At 36.5% G+C, this 25,783-nt stretch overlaps 1 protein-coding gene across 2 annotated transcripts in view; it reads right to left on the minus strand.

Moving 5' to 3' along the window:
* CHD7 (chromodomain helicase DNA binding protein 7) overlaps positions 1–25,783 on the minus strand; it is a 184,121-nt gene that overhangs the window by 41,627 nt on the left and 116,711 nt on the right. For both annotated transcript variants that reach the window (XM_014791554.2, XM_004435730.3), the window contains exons 4-13: positions 25,487–25,628; positions 21,404–21,541; positions 20,291–20,356; positions 14,401–14,456; positions 8,099–8,213; positions 4,828–4,911; positions 3,185–3,322; positions 2,968–3,089; positions 2,238–2,481; positions 903–1,079 (exon numbers count right to left, since the gene is read on the minus strand). In XM_014791554.2, the coding sequence (XP_014647040.1) occupies positions 903–1,079; positions 2,238–2,481; positions 2,968–3,089; positions 3,185–3,322; positions 4,828–4,911; positions 8,099–8,213; positions 14,401–14,456; positions 20,291–20,356; positions 21,404–21,541; positions 25,487–25,628 (1,282 nt within the window). The remainder of the gene's footprint in view (positions 1–902; positions 1,080–2,237; positions 2,482–2,967; positions 3,090–3,184; positions 3,323–4,827; positions 4,912–8,098; positions 8,214–14,400; positions 14,457–20,290; positions 20,357–21,403; positions 21,542–25,486; positions 25,629–25,783) is intronic.

A 25,783-nucleotide genomic window follows, 5' to 3' on the forward strand; every position in this document is an offset into this window, starting at 1 on the left:
CAAATTATACCACTTCTACAACATGTTATCCCACGACACTCCAACTGAAAAAAAATCTAGAAAAATCTAATCAGGAGGACCTGAGCATCTCTTGGGAAGCTGGAAGAGTATGGGATAGGTGTGATTTAAACCTGCAGATCAGGGGCTGGCTGGGTGGCACAAGTGGTTAAGTGCGCGTGCTCCGCTGCCGCAGCTGGGGATTCACCAGTTCGGATCCTGGGCGCGTACCGACGCACCACTTGTCAAGCCATGCTGTGGCGGCATCCCATATAAAGTGGAGGAAGATGGGCACGGATGTTAGCCCAGGGCCAGTCTTCCTCAGCAAAAAGGAGGATGATTGGCAGATGTTAGCTCAGGGACAATCTTCCTCACAAACAAACAAATGAAAAAAAATTAAAATAAACCTGCAGATCAAATTCAAGGTCTGGTAATGCCCCAAACTTCAAAGTGTCTATGCAAACTGGACCAATTCCAGATACTGACCCAACTTACTGAGAACTTGCATATATAAGTCCTACTGGCCCCAGCATGCCAAAACCTATGAGCCCTGGAATATAACTGGATTATCATCACTGAGCTAAAGCTTGGCCCACCAGCTTATGAAATGGCAGTATTTATAAACGAAATGGAAAAGCAAATACTTGAAACTCATTTCAGCGAAAACATCATGACTATACTTTGCTGTGATACAACTGTGCAAAGACACCAGCCAACCATGTAAGAATCAGGAAGACAGCAGCAACTTTTGAGCGACTGAAAGCTCAGGAAGATGTATATCACAATATTTGACAGACTTTGCAAACACCCTTCACTGGCATCAGTCAAAATTCAGAGCAGCAGGAATATTGAGGCAGTAACAATTCTATTAGGAGTTCAGTGGAATCACCAACATCACCACTGACCAAGTCCATCATCTTGAGTCCCTCCAACAGCTTGCAGTTCCTATTCTTCAGCCTGTGGGCTTCATCAATGACTACACAGCGCCATGGAATATTCCGCAGCTCAGGGCAATCAGTCAAAATCATCTCAAATGTAGTGATGATGGCATGAAACTTATAGGACCCCTTTATCACTCGACCCTACGAGAACAACTCTGAATTATTATTTAGCATTAAAGGCTAGATTAATATCTTTGAGGATAAATAAGTAACATAAAACATAAGTATTTATTCCTTATTTATTTATCTTTATTTTAGGTAACACATATTTTGTTTTCAGAGTATTTTGGAGGTTTTAAGCTGTTATGGTATAACAGAGTTTTAAAACCTTTCCTTTTTAAAGGAAGCTCGAAAACTGTTAGCACAATTTCCGATCCAATTTCCTTACAGATCACATGCAGTCAAGTGCCACTAAGTGTGCCCACTCTAGTTACATCCTCCAGACTCCAAAGGGTGAAAGGCCAAAGGGATTATGTACTAAGCTAACTTTCTAAAAACTTTTTTACTTTTATAACTTATTTTTACTTCTAAAGTGCTAAAATGAAAACACATTCACTTAGTATAGAACTTATAACAATTTTCCAAATCTCAAGATAAATACCAAAATAAATTTCAATATTTTTCCTTTAAGTATTTAACTGTAGGTCAGATTTTACACTTAAAGCAAACAAACATGTAAAACAAAACTCTGTCCTATTTCCAGTGACAGGACTTCCATTTACCACCCATAGCTTAAAACTATTTTAGCACACACTCTTCTTCCTTCTTTGTCATTTATAATGCTTCACTGTGAATATCAGAATAACTGCATACACTTAACTAGAATAAGTAAAAAGTCATAGCAATTGCTACTAAAAGCCAAAGTACAAATTCTTCCCTTTGGATGTATTTCATTCAATACTACATGCCTAATATTTTTCACTTCTAGTAACAGTATAACAAAATATCTTTCTATTCACATTTAATAATGCCACTTTTTGTTTAGCTTTCTCTTAGGCTTGCAAAATAAAACCAATTAGCACATCAATACAGTAAATGATTTTCAATTGTCATCCATGATAAAAAAAAATTTCATTCGTTCTAATCTAATTATGAGAACGACCAAAGCTTTAAAAATAAAGAGCTATAATCATAAGATGTAGAAATATAATACAAATATAAATTGGGTAGGAAATCTAAAGCAAATTTCTCAATCTTGCAAAAGCTAGACCTTCCCCCTAAATGTCTGAGACCATTTTAATATCCAGTGCCTTAAAATGCACATAACAAGCACAAGAAATACCACCTGTGACGATTTACCTGGGGATCTTTGAAGTACATTTCATACAACTGAATGGTCCGACGACTAGCTTGACTCCCATGATACACAACCACGTTCAACTCCGTCCAGGTACGGAATTCCCTTTCCCAGTTGGGGATTGTGGACAATGGGGCAATCACTAAAAAAGGGCCATGGATTCCTTTCAAATATATCTCATAGAGAAATGTAATGGACTGGATAGTTTTTCCCAAACCCATTTCATCTGCTAAAATGCAGTTTCGCCTTTGGAAAGGAAATAAAACAAGGGAAGTTTAGTAAGTACAGATATTAGATACTGCTTTCTTGTCACAAAATATATACTATTACACTCACAAATGCATATCTTAGATGCTTTCCTAGATTCAATAAAACACATTTTCAAACAAAATTCTGTGACATAAAAATTATTTCTACACACTTCTATCAATCTCTGTATTAATGTTTGTTGACTAAACAAATATTAAGCATACTTCCAATGCCTGCTGCTCTTTATAATTCTTACTAGTTAAAATGTTAAGGGCCAGCCCTTGGCTTAGCGGTTAAGTGCACGTGCTCTGCCTATGACATACAACTATTTACTGGGGCTTTGGGGGAAAATAAATAAATAAATAAAATTATTAAAATAATAAATAAAAAATAAAATGTTATATTTGATTAATATTTTCAATAAGTACAAAGGAAAAGAGCTATAGGCTTTTTTAAAAGTGAAGAAAAACACGTTTTACATACATGTTGTACCAATTGAAAAGCAGCCAGTTTACTCCCTCCAACTGGTATTCCCTGAGTTTGTTATTGTTTTTATACTCCCTGGAACGCTCCGATTTCTTCCAATCATCAGCAGGAGGTCGCTCCTGTTTCAAATATAGTAAATCCCATTAGTGGTTTCTCAAAGACCACGCCGCTATGCTATTTCAAATTAAATCCTCTACCATTAGCCAGTGCTTACCACACGCTCTGTTTCCGGCTCCCTGGACATTAGTTTCTCAAACTCTTCGATCTTCGCTTGATCTATGTCCTGCCTTAGCTCCCACGTGCTGTCTTCATAAGGCAGTGAGCACCACTTCACCAGATAGTGAGTCACAGGCTGGGCCAGGTTAAAACAAATCAGAATTGGATTCATTTGACCACTATATACATATATATATATATATATATATATATATAAAGGAAAAACATGTGCTCTACTTCATTTATCGATAGACACTACCCCAGCAACAGTAAGTCTGAGTTGGTAGGAGTTTGAAAACTATGACCACTGAACAGTAGTCCCTAGTTATAAAGTCTCGAGTCTCAACTCAAAATAGTATTATTGAGTATTATCAGAACAGATTAATTTTTATCTAAGTCATTGGTAAGTAATGTTCAAAAGCCAAAAAATATAAAGAAATAGCTGGTAAATAACAGAGCTAAATTTGAGCCTTACTCTTATCTGTGCAAATCATTCATCAGGTGTCTGATTCAGACTTACATGGTAAATCATTTTAGTGTATTCACATATTTACATAATTGGCTAGTTTCTTAAAGAATGAGAAACAGGTTTGAAATCTATTAGGATCTCCATTTTTTTCTTAAAGAGCGAGATACTCTTTGTATCTGATCACGTTAAAACAATGTGTTTGAGTTCTAGAAGATTAGAGAGCAAAACATTTTGGGTAATGTAGATCAAAAGGATTTCCTTTGTCTTTCTTCTAGAAAATACTCGGGTTTATTGACCTTCATTTCAGGACCAAGGTACACTGACCTCGTTGTGATGTTAAAAACATTTGCTGTACTATGTAAATATGCTATGAAACAATTTTTTTTTAAGTACAACTAAGCAAAACCACAAGAGTAAATATCACGTTACAGATATGGTCTTTGAAACATCATGAACTTCATGATACAGGGTTTGGAGTAAAATGGGAAGTCACTGCAGACTCTCACTAGACAAGCAAGATCCAAACACTATATAAAATTTAATTTACACGAGGAAGCTAAGAATGACAGAACTCAAGGTGGGTGGGCATATCGTTACTGAGACACAATGCTCAGGAAGTCACCAGACTTGTCTTTACTCTTACTGCCCCATCAACTGCTCTTTACAACCTCATACGGTTTTGCAAAGCAACATGAGAATGCCAACACTGGGACCTCATAAAGAGAAATATTTTATATTATCCTCTGTGTACCACATTAAATGAAGCTCATCAACTTCACTAAGGATGTCCAATGTTAAACAACATTAAACTCCCTTCTACTACAAAAGCACTCTTAATTATATAAGGGAAATTCATGCTACAGAATAGATTTACAACAAAATGTACTGAATTCTTCTTTAACCACATTCTGGAACTGTGCAAAATGTCAATGTATTTGTTTCATATTAAAAATTGATTTCTTGTAAAAAGCTCTCAGACTAAACATAAAACATATTTTGTGCTATTAAGTCATAAAACTAACAGTAAGTCCATAATTTCAGTTAAATTTAGACCAAGTGTGTTATGATCCAAGGCTCTAACCAGGACCAGATCTAGGAATCCACAATCACTCTCCATAAACACACATAAGCTGTCTGAGTCACTGCCCCCAACACAAATGATGTTCTGTTACCTCTCCCCGGTCATCTGTGCTACGTGCAAAGTCCATTATCCGGTCAACCTCCACATAATCTGGATTAAAAAGCTCATCTTCAATCTGCACCAAAGGAAAAAAAAGTTAAAATGTTTATTTAATTCCTGAGAGTAAACACTATTTCACTTTTCACCAGGCAATAATATTTGGGGTCACAGCAATAGAAAATTTATATTTGGCAAATTCTATTATATTAATTGAAATGCTACAATTTAGCAAAACCATTCCCCATGAGGAAATCAAACTTCTCAGAGTTTGTTAACTGGGTCTTTTAATTACTGTGTGAAACCTTTTTACTGTGAAAGAATGTTTAAGAATATTTTAAATGAAGTGTGAAATTACAATTCACTAATGAGCAATCCAAAAGGCTTATGGCATGCAATGCACTTAGCATTCTTGAAACTACAGCTTGGGATAAAGAATCAGAGCCATGCACAGTAAGTGCTATTAAAGACTCATAACTACTGGAGTTGTCTGATGCCTTACAGCATCATTTACAGAATGTTATTCAAAAGCTAAAAACACTGAATTTCATATTTTATGGTGAACAAAGTTTATGATGTTTGATTGTCTTTGCCAATAAATATTAGTACCTCATTTGAATATGGTCTTGTAGTTAATCTAAGTGCTCTAATGATTTATTTGTACTGAACATAGAGCATTTGGCTAAAAGTATTAAAAATAAACAAATGAGGCTTAAATAATTGGATTATTTAGGCAATATATTAACAATCTTTACAAAAGCAAAGTAATACTGCTTAGTGCAAAGTTATCTCAAATAAAAGAATAGAATATGGCTCAAAGGGAAGTTACAGACTAAGCCATACTTTAAAGAAGTGAGAGTCACACAAGTTAGAAAACAAAAGACACATTATTGTGTCCTTATAGATTAATTTATCAGTCATATAACTGCCTTGAAATGCTTTGCAAAGACATATTAGAAGTCACTTAGACACCGTTCGTATCCCCTGAAATGTAGGTTGAAACGCTTTTCAGTCACAGCTGGCTCAAGGATGACATTCTCTGGGCTACTGTGCCTATTTAAAATGCCTGGTTTGGACGCTTTGAACTGTGAATTGTGAAACAAAAATCAGAAATACAAAAGTGTGTTTCAACTGCCTCAGGCCTTTACAAAGAGTTGATTAGTAAGGCAAAAAAATTCATTGAAATGTTCAGTTAATTTAAAATGTTCATATACTAAAGCACTGGCTGTGTCAAAAGTTTCTGGATTTAGGTATAGAACATGTATGTACTACCCACATACAGTGTAAAAACTAAAACTTTTCATAAAATAGGTTTTGATGATAAAAGCTCTCTGTAAGACTTGTTCTGAAACAGAAGTTTTCATTGCTGAATTAAAATCCTTAACCTTATTCCCAAACACTTCTAACCTTCAAGCAAGTAATCCATGCCATCATGCATATGATGCAATTTTCAATTTCGATGATCTTTCTGAATATAGATTTTAATTGCAGCAGACTGTTAAGGAAGCCCAAGGTGAAACAAAGAATAAAAAAGTGGTCACAAGAGAAAATCCCCAAGTAGCAGAGCCACGGAATACCTGAACCAGGACCATCTACGGGATACGACAGACAGGTGTGGGGTGTGGGGTATAGAGGTGTTGTGTGTGCGTGTAGAAGAGAAACAGAATAAGGGAATTGGTATCCTCCTCTGCTAACCCTTGAATCTTCTTTTCAGGCTCAAGTCTATGCTGCTTCCATTCAGGACAAAATTTAAGATTTCTAGCTGCCAAGTTACCAGCAAGATAATGTATTTTAACTTTGGTACAGGTGATTCACATAGATAGACCCAAATAGATAGGCTACATAGCTAGGGCCAGGCACAAGACCCTACAGTGCACCTGATGCCAGGAAACATAATCCAGACAAATGTAATAAACAGAACCAAGATATGAGGATGGGGGGCGGGGGCCCTGTCATTGCACTCTTCCCCTTTCCCTACGACTCGTCCATAGGAAAGGTCAGCAGAACATATGGTGTCTCTTTCTAAAAGGAAGCTAATGATTTCAACTTGGCCAATGTCACCAACATTTAACTTCAGTTTTACCGAGAAGGGCACAAAAAATTTGAACTTCCTAGTACTTTCTTAGAAACTGCCCTCTCAAAGAATCACCTAATATCCTCCAAGATGTAAAGAGTGAGTCACATTCAAGTAACTCCACTCTCCTCTGTGCTAATTCCTGCACTGCACAGAAGCTGAATCCTCGGAACAACAGAGGTGGTGACACAGACACACATCCAGTAAAACCACCACCACCTGATCTCCCATCTAACACAGACTTTATAGCCTGTTGGGAGCATGGAAATCAGATTCCAGGAGAACACAGACTTGTCACCTGAGATTATAAGGATTTTATGACATAAGAGTACTGAACACTCTTCTGTTTCCAGCCCCCATCTCCAAAAAAGGGTGGGGGTGTAAAGAAGGTTGTTAAACAGGTATTATTTTGCATCAAATTTCACACTTCTTTACAGTTCACATTCTGTTAACTCCTTTATAGAGAGGAAAACTAATAAATCAGCAAGTTTAATCTTTCAATGTGAGGCTGAAAGTAAAACCTAATTGGTGATCAAAAGTTCAGAGATCCCAGTAAGCAGTTTGTGAAAGCATTTTTTTAATGTAATTGACTACGCTGGAAGGGAACTTGGCACTTAAAAAAATGCAGATTTTCCTCCCTGCCCTAGGTCTGGTTACCTTTGCATCATAACTGATAACCTAGGATAAAGGGGGACTGGCAAAGATATTGTATCAACTTCTGTACCACAGCACATCATTTGTGAAAATGAGTTTAGCAAACTCTCTGTAATCAGGCATTGACTTGAACAAAAAAAATTTGCCACATGTCTTCCCCAACAGAAATAAACTTTTATATCCTAGAACTTACATGTACTTGATACTTACTGTAGAGTTTTTAACCTGCTAACTCTTAATATAACTTTGTCTACTTACTTTTTTCACCATCTACTAACTGTACTTTCATTACAAGATTTTAATCATACCATCATATTTCCACATAATATAGGGACCAGTATCTTCTAGACTAAGCAACAGGAAGAATGAGAAATTTCCTGTTTACAAATTTTTTTAGCAATAACCAGTAACCAATATGCAAGTAACAGCACCAAATGAAGCAAACTAGTTTTTCTTAATAATTTACTGAACTAAAATTCAAAATTCAGAACATTTTAATAAAGTAAATACTTTAGAAAATTAACCAGGTATTTCATACCTCTGAAAGGAATTTGTTCTGGCCCTGCTTTGCCTTAAATCGTTTAATCTTTTGCTGAATTCTCTTATCTTTTTCCAGATCTTCTACAGATGCCCATTGACAATGAAGATAAGAGCTAAAAGAATAAAATAATATACTTGAAACACGTAAGAAATAATTAATCCTTCATTATATATGTCCTTTATCATTCCAAAAAAATCAACTAAAAAAATTAACAAAATAACCTGTTTAATTACTCATAGAGGCTGCTGAGTAACATTCAATATAATTATTATTATTTGAGAATAAGAACATCAATAATAGTGTCTAAAATTTGCCTTCTGTCCTGAGCCGCCACCTCTCTTACCTATTTCCCATTAAAAAAAAAAAAAGGACCTAATAACAAGCTGTTTTCATAAGTGAATGGATTACACTTCAATACAAAACAATTAGCACCAGAGGGTGGCCTTAATGATGAATTTATGTTTTGAGGCTTTTATCATTAATTGAGAAATAAAAGGTTTTTTATCACGTTAAAAGAATTCAAACTTAAAATAGCAAAGGTGAACCTAACTTTGTCCTTCTAGAGCAACCGGGGAGAAAAGGACCACCAGGGCTCTCTGAACACCCATGCCCCCCGACCAGCTCCTAATCAGTTCCTGCTCTCCCAGCCTTGCTCTTCCAGGAGCTCTGAAATGATGTCCCTTGGTCCCTTGTGAATTTTTCACTCCCTAAAATCTACCCTTGTCCTTCCACTGGGCAAGTCTCCTCCCCTGCGTGCTCATCATCTGCCTGCTCTGAGCACATGATGTGTCTTCTCTAACCTTAACTTGAATACTCTCCACCCTCCCTTTCTCTTCCCCGAGATTCACAGGTATATAGGTAATGTTTTATGGCACCTCTGACAGTCTTTTGTTTGGTATTTCAATATTCTTTTGTACCATCATCCTCTCCCTGCCCCTGACAGCCTCTACGGACTCTTTATTTCTCCTTCTGGTGATGACATTAAAAACAAATGAGGTGCCTGAATACATAACTCTTTCAAAATCAAGGTTCTACTACTCTTAGAAATTATGTAGCCATTATAAAATCTTTCAAAAATGATCAATGATATGGAAAAGGCTTATGATATTAAGCACCATCTCACTTATATTTATGTAATGTCTAATATGCATTTTCAAAGGTAAGACTGATTTAGTCCTACAATTGACTGAGGGAGATTAGGACTTTAAATGCATATGCCTTATACAGATATGAATTGATATACACCCTGTATACACTTACACACAGAAAATAGACTAGACGAAAGTGAATCAAAATGTTAATAATGATCATTTCTAGGTGGTAAGATTGCAAGTATTTTATTTTCTATTTTCAACTTGTATTTTCCAAATGTTTAATAAATAATATGCAATACTGTTATAATCAGAAACAAATATTATAAAAATAATCTATTCTAGCCTCCTAATTATTGGATAGAAAAAGGCAGGTGTCCAGTCAGTACTCTTGTCTTGACTGAGGTGCGCGTGCCTTTAAAGCACTGCGAGTGTGGCCATGAGGTGGACACAGGCATTTGGGCAAGTGGGTCCAGCCCTGCTCTCCCTCTTGTAACCTGGGCTGACATTTCTGGTCAGTGACTCTGCTCTACACATGGAGAAAAACTACTGACTTTTCCACTACGATCAGAAACAAGGCAAGGATGCCCACTGTCTCACTATCATTCCATATCATCTTCAAGGCGTTAGCCAATGCCACCCGACAAGAGGAAGCAAGAGGAGGAGCAGTAATTGGAAAATAAGAAGCAAAACCATCTCTATCTGCAGATGATAAGATTGCATAACTGGAAAACCCTAAGGAATCAATCAGACAACTAATTCAAGCAATAAAATAAAATAATTCAGTAATGTAGCAGGATATAAAATTAACCTACGGAAGTCAATAGTCTCCATTCACACAAACAATAACCAGTTAGAAGATACAACGTTAGAGAAAACCTCTTTTACAATATCAACAAAGATAAAATACTTAGCAATAAATTTAATAAGAAATGTATGAAACTTATATAAGGAAATATTTAAAACCCTCCTAAAAGACACAAAAATTGAGTTGAACCAACTGGAAAGACATCTTTGTTTTTAGATAGCATGACTCAACAGCATAAATCAGAAATTTGTAAATTTAACACAGGGTAAATAAAAATATAAACAAGCATTTTTATGGAGCTAAACAAGTTAATACTACACTTACATATAAAAATAAACATGTAAGAATATCTGGGAAAACATTAAAAAGGAAAAGCTCTTAAGGAAAACTAGATATACCAGATATTAAAATATACTATAAAGCCTCTATAAGTAAAATAGTGTGCTACTGGCTTATGAATAGACAGATCAAAGGGTCAGAATCAAGTACAGACACAGATTCAAATAAACATGCAACTTTAGTACATGATAAAAGTTGCATCTCAAATCACTGAGGCGAAGAAGGACTTTTTAATAATGGTGCTGGAATGATAATATTTGGAAAAGAATAAAATTAGAGCCCTGCTTTACACCATACACAAGAGTAAACACCAAGTGGATCAGGCACCTAAACACAGAAAACAAAGCCACACAAGTACAAGAGGAAAACATAGCAAATTCCTCTTTCACCTGGGTGTAGGAAAAGGCCTCCTAACCATGACTCAAAAGCCAGATCTGATAAAAGAAAGATTAACAAATCCAACTATATAAAACAATTTTTTAAATTTACGATGCAATAAACAACAAAGTCAAAAGACAATCAAAACTGTGAAAAGAAGTTGCAAAATACAACACAGATTAAAGACAAATATCCCACATATATAAAGAACTCTTAAAAATTGAGGGAAGCACAATAGAAGAATGGGCAAAAGACATGAACACACAATTGACAAAACAAGATATAAAAATGGCCAGTAAACTTATGAAAAGATGGTCTACTTCATTCACAATAAAAGAAAATGCTAGTATATTACACTGAAATACAGTTTCTCACACAAAGTAAAACACCACACTTGTACTGGAAAGGTTGTGGGGAAACAAGTGCTCTCATATGTTGTTGGAAGGAATGCAAACTGACACAACTCTTATGGAAGGGAATGTGGCAACATGTAACAGAACCATATATATGTTTGCATTCTGATCTAGCAATCCCACTTCTAGGAATTCACCCTGAAGCTATGCTTCTAACAATTTGAAAATATACAGGCATGAGAATATATACTGCAGCATTATCTATAACTGTAAAATATCAGAAGCCATTTACACGCCCACACACATCTGAAATTGGTTGGATAAGCTATGATACAGCCATGCAATGGAGTACTATGCAACTGTAACAAAGAACGAGGAAGACCCTACGAGCTTATGTCAAGTAATATCCAGAATATAGCATTGTGAAAAAAGCAAAGTGCAAGCGTGTACTGATAGTATGCTATTCTTTCGTAAAAAAGGAGAAATAAGATATATTTTCTACATGTAAAATTTATATATGTATATGTGTGTTTGTGTGTGTGTGTATATATATATACAGATATAGATATATCTGCATATTCATGCCAAAATTTCAGAAAAGATAAATCTAGGATTAATGAGACGTAAGAATGCGGTGGAAAGGAAGGGAAGATGACACTTCTTCGAATATCCTTTTCTGTACAGTTCTGACGTTTGAACCACGTGAATATCTAATGAACTTGAAAAAAAGAAATAAAATCAACTAGGATGAAAGGGAGCAAAAACAGAATGCAAACACAAACAGAAACTAATGAACCAAACTGAGTATCAAATAAATAACATAACCACACTGAAAGGGGGCAGGTGGAGGAGAAGAACTAACTCAAGCAAATTTTGAACAAAGTATTTAGCTTCTATGCCCTTAGGCTAAAGACAAAAAACTCTTAACAAACACTGAATGAACTCTAGTTAGCAGGCTTCTTTTTCACAGGAATATGGTCTAGTAATTCTGAAACCACTTCCTGTATATTCTACGATTGACAAATAAGCAAATATACTATGGATAATAAGAGCCAGGTTTCTTGTGGTTGAAGAAGAGAGTTATTAATATTGCAAAGGGAAAGGACAGAATGAACCCTGTGGTGTAGAAGTGTGTGTATATATGTAATAAATACATACATGTGTGTATATATATGTCATACATATATACACACGTGCATGCACGTGTAGCTACATGTAAGTGTGCACATGCACGCCCCTGCTAGCACTATCCAGAGACGGTCTAGGAACAATGACTCCCCAGCAGCAGTGAGCACACTTAGTACTCAAATCTTGGTTTCTAAATGCCTTTCTCCAGTGAAAACAACCAAAGCTCCTTAGAGAAAGAACCGATTCCACCTAAAACAGGGAAATTACACTGGTGCCAGAAAGCAAGGAAGTGCTGAGAGAAGGATGGGGATAAGGCAAAAAGAAACAGGAGGCAGCTTGAAGGGGCTCCCAGTGGCCAAATCTGGGATAATGTGAGCAAAGTAAATAATGATATGATAGTAAACAGTTACGACCCACTGAATAAAATAACACTCCACGAGTCTACACAGCTATAAATAAGCAAGTGGGTAAGAAGGTAAAGCTCTTCCTTACAGTAGAAAACCAACTAATAAATTTAGGACGAGTGATGGAATTAGTAACTCACCACTTAGCAACCATTATCATATTTAACAGTCTCCAAGTATCTTTCTACAAGATACTTTTCAATTACAAAAAGAAAAACATGAATTCTTTGTACTATTTTTGCAATTTTTCTGTAAATCTGAAATTATGTCAAAATAGAAGGTTACAAAAACTGGTAATTTAATGGAAATTTTAATTTCCCTTAGATCTCAATAATATCAGACAGGAAAGCTATTTTTTAGAACTACCTCTGCCTCAGCTCATCCGACTGATGAAGGATGACTGGTCCCCTGCCCTGGCAGCGGTACCTAGTCAGGAACACTGTGTCCCGCTCTGGGGTTGGGTACAGCTGCGTTGGATGTCTCCCGTGAACCAAGCCCCTCAGGCCCCACTGCCACACACTGACCTGAACACAGGCCTGTCTCATAGTGCCACTTTTTGGCAAGCGATACTTAAACTTTTTTTGCTCTGAGTTTGATGAATCTACCAGAGAACTCTCTCTCTCCGGCTTACTGAGTTATCTCTCCCTTACCTATCCTTACCACTCTCCTTATACAACTACAGGAAATCATGTCATATGCATAATTTCCACATGTGTAAACTCATCGTGCTCTGAGTATAAAATGAAGATATCTCATATTTACCGAGCATTTTTTATTGCCAGACTCTGTTTCATTAAACCCTCATAATAACACTAATCAGAGACTTTTTCATCTTTTTACTTGGTAAAAGGTTTTGCTCACAAAACTTCAGAAATGCATCAGTTTATTAACACAGTGCCAACTGCAAAAAGGGAGAATGACAGAAACCATGACGCCTGGTGCTTTTCTTTTCTAGGGGAGGGTAAATTTTCTTAGGCTTTTTTGGCAACAATTCCCAAAAGCCTCTCATCAAACCCTAGAATTTACTAATATGGTACTTGAGTTCTTTGCCTTAAAAAGTCTAAACTAAATTTAATTTTTACATTACCAATGAGTATTTTTGCCCTTGCTCTGTGATTGTTATTTAGGTTAGAAAACAACCTTTCAGTCTGCTTCGGCAGGATGACTACTGATCCTTAAAACTATGCTGCCTCATCAACGTGTGTGTGAGGTCCTAGGACACTGCCTACATCTGCAGTGCAGAACAACAACGCACTGTATTTCTCAATTTCGTTTTTTAAAAGTTATGCAATACAAACTCACTAAACAAAAATTAGAAACAAAAACAGATAAACCAAATCATAGCTCACTGCATTTCAAAACGTGAGTGACGTCACGATTTCCTAGAGCCTTCTCCTCATAGTGGAGTTCTCGTCTCCAGTGCCTGGCATCCACGCACACGTGAGGGGAGGGAGAGCGACCCACAGAGTAAAATTCATCCTCAGAGGAGGGGCAAATGTTACTTTACTCACTTCTCTATTATTGTATGAGTTTTTATCCCCTCTAAAGAGAACTTCTTGGTTATACACGAAAGTTAGTCAATTTTTACACCAATTACACATCTTTCAGAAAAAACCAAATTCATAAAATATCGAAGATACAAAAAGTTAGTAGGCAATGGCCTCCAAAGCAGTAAATAAACCAGACCAAAATTTCCCAATTCCCAATTCTTTTTTTATGTTCCCAATTCTTTTTTAAATCATTGTTTAGTACTTTGAAAACATATTTCCCAGTTTTAAAAAGATCACAATCTACTTACAAGTTTTTGTATTTCACATAGAATTCCTCAACTTCTACCTCCTCTCCAGATTCCTTCTGCAACAAAAGAAAATTTCAGGCACATACTTAAAACCATCTACAAGAATCTTCCAAAAGTAATGATTTACTCCCATATGAACACAAAATAGGGATGATAAAAGCAGCACAGGATGTTCCTGTAAAGATGAGCACGTTGTGAGCGGGTGGGAGGCCAGGGATATGAAGACTGACATCGTGAGGCCCGTGCACGCTACTCGACGTGCTACAGCTTCTAAGACATGAATCATTTTAACTCCTCCCTAACCACATGCAGCTTCATTCACAACAACCTGACCCCAAATCTGGCTTTCTGCCAAACCCACAGTGTTAAGTAGACGCCAAGTGTACCATTTTCTCAGGCAGCAGCCAATTAGCAACTGCTCTCCTGAATGCCATATGTATTATTTTTGGCTGCCTCATGGCAACTTTACATTGTGGGTTTTGTAATGTTTTAAAATATTTAAAAGACATTTATTCTTCCATATAGTTAATAACTCTAAACAAGAAACCATATAAAACTAAACCTTGTTCTTACACTGTAATTTCAGTGCATCACTATTCACAGTTTTAGTTTTACTCAATGGTACAATTAAAACCTCTCAGACAAGATGTCTCACACACATAGCAGCCAAATAAAATTCACACTCCAAATACTACATTGAGGTGAGGTTAAAATTGTGATACACGTCAGCCAAATCAAAAGTTCAGCGGTAAGATTATCTGTAACATCTCCCTTGATCCTACCGACTGCAGTGTGTGCAGAAGACGCTGCTCATATGATATTTTAAGCATCTCTTTCAATATTTTTTTTTCTTTTTGGTTTTAGGCTGTTAAACAAGTTGTAATGTGTAATTTTCTTCTGAAACATTTGATTAGATACATCAGGGACCTAAAACATAAACACCACTTACAGATGTCTAGGGATTGCTTTTACGCTCCTACAAGAGCACCCAAGCCTGCCTGGAGGGTCACATTTGGCTGCTAAGCCGCCTCAGAGATGCTGCAAAGAACATGAAGGCAAGTGGGAACACGGCAGAGCACAGACAAAGGAGCAAAGACGTCCACTGGATGACAGATTGGCACAGGGTCTGCTGTGGAAACAACGCTTTCCCTCAATCCTTAATCTTCAAACTATTGTCAAAGATTGTGAACTTAAACTTTTCTTCGAAACTCTCACATGTATCAGTTAAACCATAATTTTTAAACAGTTTTTCCACCTGCCTAGAGATCACCAACAAGAAGGATATTCAGGAGTGTGGTCAAAACCCATTAATATCTGGTTCTGCCCTAATGGATCTGTAAATGGTCATAACCATAAACCAGCTTTTAAACCAATGTATTCAGAACATCATTTATATCCCAGACTTTTAGTTATCCAAAATGAAAAGAAACCTTCGCTGGATGCCTTCAAGAGCCAGCAATATAAACCTGGAATTAATTTAGAAATAAATTCTAGTCAATTCAAGAGAGAATCCATCCAGGACCCACCTTACTTTTTTCTAGCCCCAGTATTACCCCATTCTACTCCTACATTTCAACAGTCATTTCAGGATACATTATCTTCATATAGAACTGAAGATTCTGGTAGAAAGGCAAAGATAAGACAGTAGACAACCAGGGAAAATGGAAAGCCAAGATGAGCCTAGATCTTTTGATGCTTCTCATGAAATACAAACCTACGATGGAATTCAAATGTCTGGTCTACTGTTTTTACTCTTTTGCTGCTAACTATATTTCTTTCAATTATGCAAGAGTTTTTCAAAATTACATATCTTTGAGGTGGTAAAAAGATAAGCTTCATTATTTCTATGCTCTATTATTTCCTGATTTCCTTTTGCCCAATCTTTCCTCCTGTACCATCCTTTCCGTTTCATTCTAAATGTTCTCATTGTCCCATAATTTCTAAGTGGGCACCAAAGCACACAGGATCAACTCTTGAACAAAAAAGATAGTTTTCATTCTGTCTCTGTTCTGTTCCCAGAAAGCTCTGACTCTTACAGCCATCAACTGTCTGTCCCTGACTCTCGTTAATACCCATTTTCCTGTCATGAACAGCTAGTCCTCTGGGAACCTGCCTCGGAGATGCCTAACAGGAGGGTCTAGAGCTGTCTGGGAGGAAGCGATTAGGTTCCAAGACCTCATTTAGTAGCACCTGGAGCTGGCGAAGAATTGTTGCAGGACCTATTTCTTTTGGATGTCCCCAATTACAAGCCTGCGCCTTGTTTAACGGACCACACATATCAGACCATCTTCCTTGATCCTAGAATTTTAAGTAGAGCTGTTTTGCACCCTTCCACTTCATACAAATATGATAATGCTGACCTCGTCTGCTTTACTAATAGCAAAATAATTAACAAAAGTGTGTGAATTCATAAGCCCTCAGGAGCATCAATTTAATTACTCACTAAATGGCAGTCAGTTTGACCAGCCTCTGGTGATAGTTGAAAACAGTCCCAACCCCTACCCCCAATGCCCCAATTTTCAGAATCCCTTCTATAATAGGCATATAATGAATAACTGAGTCAAAGACACTATTTCTACATGCACAAAATACCTACTCGAATTTATTTCTTGGATAGTTATCATTAAATTTGACAGCCCTAAAGTAATTTTATGTGTTCAACAGAATAATCTGAGAAATTTGTATATCTTTTCATTAGACTCCAAAACCAGTCTATCAGAATCCTTATTATTCATTTAATATTTAAAGTTCCAAACATATTAAGCCATACTTGTCCCATTGTTCCTATGAACCAGAAACCTTGATCAGGCCATCAACAGACTCCTCCAGTCACCTGGATTCACCCAGCAAATGATAATCCCGTAGCCTGAAAGAATGAATGACCTTCCCTAAGCATCCCATCACTAACAGCAGTCACACTGGGGAAACAAACCTAAATTACAGTGTAAAAGAGGGAAAATTCTGTTAATGCACAACAGAACGAGAAAGCGCCTCAATAAAGACATCAACAAGGCAAAGCTATGAATCCCTTCCTGCTTCTGGCCCAACTTACTGTATACTGTATGAGACACCCCAAAGCACAGTTCACTTTGGGAGAAGAGAAGGACAATAATAAATGAGATGAAGAGTTTTGCCTTCCTTATGCTGTATTTTTTTTTGTTATTGGGTTCGGCTAAAGAGGATTAAAACACACACTCTGGAATTTAAAATGAGCTCTTATAAAAAGAAAATATACATGCAGTCAACTTAGAGAAAAATAAAGAATTTTAGGGAATATAGTCAGAATTCTCTTTTAAAATTATTTTTGACCTTCTGATACAAAAAGGATTTGAATTGTTCCCCAAAGACAGAGGATGCCTAAATGTGGACAACAAAAGAATTAACCTTTACACAGTCCAAAAGTCCATTCTTAAACCTATCTCAAAATTCAAATACCAGTATCAACTATGTCCCGTCCACTGGGTCTCATGCACATTAATTTGGGTTTATACATAAATGCCTGAGCCCTCCCTATTTAGCGGGAAGTCCCAAATTAGGGAGGCTCTGCCAGGCGAGCTCTGTGAGTTTGCACGACTCCATCAAAAGAGATCTTCCTTCTTAGGCTACAGTGATGAGGTCCACTATCTTTGAAAACCATTAATTGAGTCCCCACTACGTGTCAGCACTGTGCAGGGTAGGCTCTGAGAGTGCATAGCCAGTCCCACAGTGTTGCCGGGGGGGATAAAGGCACCTTCTCACAGCCACTTCTTCAATTATTCATGGTAATAGGAAACAGACCAGCAGGCACAGCTAGAATCCACAGGAAAATCTCAAATTTCCTTTTGTTTCTATTTGCCACACTTTCCTCCAATGTTATTAAAGCTGATAACTAAAGTAACTATTTCAAGAACACCAGCAGCTTAAAAAGTTAATACCTGCTAATGTTTACCACCTTCTAATGGGTTTTTATTGCCGTTTATGAAATACAGTAATCTGCAAGCAATTCAATGAGCTCCACATCTCTTCCTTACTTTAAATCATACCTCAAGGCATATCTCCCCTTCCAGAGAAATTTTTCCATTAATTTTCTCCATCCTAAAATTCACCAACTTGACAAATACTCCACTCTCATGCACAATTATAGTGATTTTTAATCTCCTATGATAAGATAAACCTAGTCATCTGTAAATGGTAACAATACCTATTTCCTAAATCATGGGTACCTATCTTTAAAGAGTAGGTAAGGGGAAAAAAAAAAAAAGCCCTAAAGTGGGCAAAATAGAAGGAGAAAGCAATGTCCTACATAATGCATAGTCTAAGTAGCTCTGAATAATAGAAATAATTATATTTTGCAACCCCCAAACCTGCTGAGTATGCCTGCTGAAGCACTATCAATTGAATGAAAACTAATATATCCCATCCAAACCACATGCTATTTACTCAAACAAGTCACTTCAATTCAGTGAAGGGGATTATTCTTTAAAGCATGTCAAGTATTTAAATTTTACCATATACCTATAATTCACAAATTAACAGTTGCAGAGTCATTAGTAAGACAAAAATGCAACCTTTCTAATGAGTTAAATAGTGCTCATTTCTGCTTGAACAGGTGGAAATCTGATTGAGATTTTATCATTTAATTCGTCAGAGAGGAAATCCTCATGTTCAAAGAGTCACCATCACTAGATAGCCACACACCCCACCCCCTACACTCAATTTGAAAATATCTTGACATGTTGTTCTAGATTATTTTCATATAAACTAGAGTTGTATATTCTGATAAAAATCCACACTTTGAACAACACAATAGAAAAGCAAAGAGTATTGCAACAAAGGTAAAGAGAAGTTTACTGCTGGTGCAATACCATTCAAGGATGTCTAGACAGTAGTATTTGAATAGTAAAGGTTTTCCTATTTGATATGCCTGGGATCTCACTTTTAAGTCCCACAATTCCTCCATCCCTCATGTCTCTCACTGGGAAGTTACACTTGGTATATAATTTATTATTAAAAAAAAAAAAAGCTTATTTTACATGTCAAAACACTGAAGTTGTACTTCCACCCACCTTGAAAGCAAATAAAAAAAAAAGAACTGTGCGTTTGACGAGCAGCCAAGCTGGAAGACAGACACCTAGATCTAAAGAAGATCACTTTCTAGAGACACTGAAAATTGTATACTGGAATATGTAAATACACCTGGATGTCTATGTAATTCTTCAAACTAAATCAAGTATTTTCTCAAATTGGGCAAGTAGGGATATGGCTGGGATGAAACAGGGAATTTCCATCAGTAAAAGAAAACACAGTGTCACTGGAACTCTTTGTCACAAAGTATATGTGCCCCTCAATGACAAGGTCATTGGGCTAGTGACAGGTACCTAGAGCTCACCTTTGCAGATCAACATGATTTCTGAAAAACTATGAAGAATAAGTCATAGTATCTTCGAAAATCACACTGAAAATAGCTCTGTATTTCACCTCTGCACTCACAAAATAAAGATATTAATGAATATTTCAATTGTATATGAAAAAATGTTATGAAAAGTATAGAAAACACCTACTAGCTAAAACAATAAACAGAACTTCCATGCGCAGGGGTAAATTCATGTTTATGATTTTTATGAAAAAGGTAGCTTATAACTCTAAAAGTTCTACACATTTCTTTGGAGACTTTTGAGCTTCTTGCCTACTATAAATAGTGTAATAAGCACTGATTGTTCGATAGATTTTAATTTCATTTGGGGCTGAATATCTCAAAGATTTATATTAGGCTAATAAATCAGACAGGATTAGAAATATCACCAGAAGTTTTACTTTACAATAGTGAAATTTTTAAAGGAAATTATAAAACAAAAATAATGTAAGAATCATACATACACCACAGGTTTTGATCACTCCAAATGGTGCTTACCTGTTTTTTTACTGAACGACTACTCATGATTTTTTCTACCACTGGACCTTCTGCATCAACAGATTCCTAAAAAATAAAGTAGAACGAATCAATCCAAATGGAAAACATTTCATTCTAAGCTATAAAAGCAAGAAATGACTCCCTTTTGCATCTATATCCATACCCTTTAGATTCATACCCTTTAAATCACTGGGTACAAAGTCACAAGTAGGAAATACAACTAAAAAGAACAAAAATCCCACTGCACAGAAAGGCAAAAGGAAGATCTGTGTTTATTACTTCATGATTATGTGGTTTAATTACGTAGACTAGCATGGGTCCCTAAAGCTAGAGAGCATTCAGAAACTCCAGCTGCCAAGAGAAAATAATCTCTGCATGATGCAGTCAAAAATACCACTCTTCCTCATCTACACCCATGGGGTAAATATACTCATCATCCTGTTACTGTAGGCAGCTTTCATCTATGGAGGTCACATGAAACGTTTTATCACAACTTAACATAGCACAAATTACCAAATAAAATACAAAACTGCATTTAATATACTTTTCGATGGGTTACCAGTTTGTTAACTAAAGTACAGTAAGAAAAGGGTACTAAAAAAAAAAAACATGTGCACAACAATCAACCCTACGTTACTACCCACATTTTATACAAACTATTTTATCCATGATTTACATCGCACAGAAAATAAAGTATGCCCTGCTGGGTACTACAAGGCAGTAATTTCATAAAGGGGTTCTTATGGTGCCTAACAGCAGGAGACAAGCTTGAGTAGTTTATTAAAGTCCCAAAAGCTACCGCACTGAATTCTCAGAGGTAAATTCAGCCTCCTTGAATCCTAGCTCTCACTCTTCCTCAACATAGACCATTAATTCTCCAAAATTGTGTCAAATTACATATCACAGTCTTGTATAAAAATAAATTTCGGTGAACAGGGATTTTTAAAAGATACTGCTAAACGATGAATTTCCCACAGCATGTCAGCCAACACTAGACGAATGTTCCCCGGCTCAAAGTCCAGTGCTTCAACGGGACTTTTCGGATTCCCGCTATAAAATTTCCAGCCCATCTTATAAAATGCATGCGAGAACCACACAAACCTGGACACTCACCTGCTGCTCTGACTGCGAGGTGTTGGAGGGGGAGTCTCTCCCAGCAGCATCTGCGTCATCTGCCTCCTCATCAGAAATCTTGAACTCCAAGTCTTCAGTGTATCGCTTTCTCTTCACCTGCCTGCTGGAACGTCTCTTCTGAAACAAAAACCCAACAAAGTGAGTTTGGAAAGCAATCACTGATGCTCTTTATAACTCCTCAGAATGATAAGGTACATATTTTTTTTAATTATCTTAAAGAAAAGCTGATAACTTGAACCCTGTAAATCACATAAGACATCATAGTAGTAATGAATATAATGGAAATGGAGGGAAATCTGAAGTCAGACGCCTGGGAGGGCCATGGCTCTGCCACTCCCAGCTATGTGACCTTCAACTGGGAAATGGAAATAACAACAAACGTAATTCTTCACTCGACCAGTGTGTCACTCACAAGTGAAGGTAGTATTAAAGCGAAGAGATGGGTATGCAGAGGTTCTGGCATCCTCGACTCTTCCCCACATCACTGGAGGCAAGTCTGACCTTGTGCGCCCTGGAGCCGACTGCTTGTTTCAATTAGCCCAGACTACTACTGTGTGACCTTGGACAAGATGTTTTGTGGACCTCGGTTTCCTGGTCTATAGAATGGGGTTAATGACTGTAACTACCTCATAAGTACACTGTGAAGATCATATAAGGAAATTCATTTAAAGCATTTAAAACAGTGCACAGCACATATTAACGCCAAATGCAATTAGTAGGATTAAAGTCATCATTAATTAGCTCCACCTTTCCCAAGAAAAATCAGAAAGCAATCAGGCTACAAGACCCGGCCACCTTGTACAGTTTCCTTTCTCTCTTCCCAAAGCTGATCTAGAATAACTCTTGCTCTTGTACCCACTTTACCATCCCTCACTTCTCGAATGTCAATTTCTTTAAGATACAAAAGGCTATTATCAGGAATAATATTTTAATTTTGTGAAATTTAGCATAATACCTATATTTCATTTGATGTATCAGTTTAACTAAACTGAAATGGATTAAACTATATTTTCATCTTTATGTCATTACTGTAAGGAGGAAAGTGCTACTGATGAACATCTGTGACGTTTCATCAGGTTCCCACGGCTGAGGCCACACTGTCACACTATTCTTCCAGTCTAAGTAACTAAATACCCTTGGACAGAGTCGCAGACAAATCCACTTTACACTAAACTCTGATATTAAAGAAATGTTCCAGCACAATAAATCAGGGGCCTTTTATTTTTTTTAAAATAGAAATTTATGTATTGGTGGATATAACTTATAATGCAAGTTTCTCCTCATATCAACTTTGTGTTGCAAATCTGTGCAACAGTGATGGAGTTAGTTAGCAGTGGGTACGAGGGCACATCGTAACTAAAAAAATCCCAAAATACAATTAAAACTCAATTTTCTGAAATTCTTAAATGTTATATGGCTTCTCTACCTTCTAAATAATAACTGATCTTAAGTTCATTTATTTTGGGTATCAAGGTTCCTCTTACAATAAGTCAGATGGAGAAAGCTAAATATCATATGATTTCACTCATATGTGGAAGATTAAAAACAAAACAACAACTAGAACAACAAACACATAAATATAGGGAACAGATTGGTGTTTACCAGAAAGGGAGGTAGGGGAAGGGGAAAGGGGTAAAAAGGACACGTTAAAAAAAAGGTTCCTTTTATAATTTCACAATATAAAATAATTTATTACATAATATACTTCTGTTGTGGTTTAATATACTGTACTTCTATAGTCTGTTAAACTATTATTTGAAAGATTTTTCTGAATCAAAATGAAACATAAGCATTGCATTTAAACCATAACTCAAAACTTTTGAATTGACACTAAAATAGGTCAATTTGTTAAACTTAGGTTGTTTTAGAAGTTACTTATAATTAAAACAAGTATACTGAAGAGAAGATTTAAATGTTTCCACAATCTCACTGTTGCAGTAGTTTTATGACACAATTTTGAGTTTGTTAAAATTACAGAGCATTTACTAAAGTTTAAACAAGTCAAGCAAAAAATTCAAGAACTTTAAGGCCTTCATGCATGTGCTACAGAAAGAAACACAATAAACAAGCAGTCAGCATCACTTCCTGTGTCAGAGACACTGAGAAAGGCATGTCTTCAAAGTCAGATCTACTTGTGTGGTTACTTATATTAGCTATTCAACCCATAACAGTTAAACACTAGCCAATTAGAAAGGATGCACCGACATTCATTTGAATTGATTAGCATTGTCCTATAACTGAAATGTAGAAGAAAAGACACTAGTATTTCATCAAGTCCATTTGAGTCTGCATTAATACCATTAGACTTTTAAAAAACAGCAGCAGTATTTGTAAAAGAGCAACAGAACTTTCTTCACGTGTGTGAATAAATCTTGTTAATATTATCCAAATACTATTGTCATAAAGGTGCTAGATTAAACAAACACGATTCAGGAAAAAACACCCATTGAGCATAAAAATGAAATTCAAAATCATTAAAATACTTTAGTTTAAAACTCCCTAAGAGGGCCGGCCCCGTGGCTTAGCCGTTAAGTGCACACGCTCTGCTACTGGCGGCCCGGGTTCGGATCCCGGGCACGCACCAACGCACCGCTTCTCCGGCCATGCTGAGGCCGCGTCCCACATACAGAGACTAGAAGGATGTGCAACTATGACATACAACTATCTACTGGGGCTTTGGGGGGGCGAGAAAAAGGAGGAGGATTGGCAACAGATGTTAGCTCAGAGCCAGTCAAAAAGAGGAGAATTAGCATGGATGTTAGCTCAGGGCTGATCTTCCTCACATACATACATACATACATAAATAAATTAATTAATTAATCAAAATAAAATAAAATAAAATAAAAATAAAACTCCCTAAGCAATTAAAAAAGACATCTACTTACCTTGCCAATATCTTTCCACTGACATGTAAAATAAAAGGAAATTACAAAATTAACCCAAACTACCAGAGGTATCACTATGCTAGTTATAGAATCAAACTAAACCAAAACACATTTCATTCACATTCTCTCTCTCTTTTCTCTCCCTTTCAGGTCCTCTTAGGTAAGGCCATTCTGTGAAGTTACAGATACCAGGCAGTTCTACTAAACACACACACACACACACACAAAAACCTATCTGAAATTCTTTAGAATAGAGCTGTATATTGCAAATATTTTGTTTCTAACTTTTAAGAGAATTGGTAGGAGTGCAAGTAGAAAATACTTAGTGTGTACTAAAGATTAGAAAAAGTCAAGCAAACTTGTAGGGGCTGACTTCTTATTTTAGCAGGACTCCCCAGTAACTGTTCCTTGATAATCTAGATGTCATTCACAGAAGCTACATTCCCAGCCATCCCAGTGGACCACATTGGCACGCTTCCAGAGAATGTAACAAGGAAATAATTTTTAGTGATCATGTGCAAGGGTCCCTTACCTTACAGTCCAATCAGTGAAGGCCGTGTGCTTTACACACAAGAATCTAAATCTCTAATATTTATTTCAGGGCTAATTTCTCAACTGAGTCCTAAAAAATTCTCCCAAAGTCAGGAGAATCTAACACTGGAAAATTCTGCAGCATTATCATCCAGAAAGTTACTGACTTGTTCATTGAAACTTTAGTATTACGTAAATACATCTCAACTCTGACCATCAGTGTCAGAAATCTTAAGACAAGCTACAGATTACATCTTGATTTTTTGTTATGCAAAATAAAAGAACTGACAAGCAACGAAACTTCGGAGAAAATTACAAATGTGAATGAAGCTTTAAATGAACCAATACATTAACAATATATTAACATCATAACACATAAACATCAAAAGATACATGTACAGAAATAAATGAAGATTCTCAGTTTTATTTATCACAGAGTCAAAGATCACAAAACCAAAGAGTCAGGAGTTTAATTTCGCATTGGCCCCCCAGCTCTCGTCACGATGGATATAATGTTCCAGACAACAATAGAGCCATCTTTAAAGCAGCTCTATAACAAAGACAGGGCAGGTCTAGTGTACTTGATATGCGGCTAAAGTTACCCATGCTAAATAACCAAGGCTCAGGATCAGAAGAATGGTATTACCTGAACACCTGGGTCCTCATCTTCTTCAGGAAGAGGAGATGGTGGGGGCGTTCTGTCTAAGTCTGAATTTTCAGAACCTTCTGTTTTTCCCTTGTTGACCTTTTTCTTCAAAGCACTTGCTTCTGAATCAGGTTTCTTATTACTAGAATTCAAAGTGGATCACTTAGTGTTCACTTTTTAATGAGGTTTTCCACATGCCCCATGCCTTATATTTCCCACATTAATATCCCTAAAGTATCAATGACAACTGATAAATCAATTCATGTTGGCCATTTATAGTTAATTAAGTTTTTATGG

Source organism: Ceratotherium simum, chromosome 31, assembly GCF_057802395.1.
Source record: "Ceratotherium simum simum isolate JZ-2026a chromosome 31, ASM5780239v1, whole genome shotgun sequence".
NCBI lineage: Eukaryota > Metazoa > Chordata > Mammalia > Perissodactyla > Rhinocerotidae > Ceratotherium > Ceratotherium simum.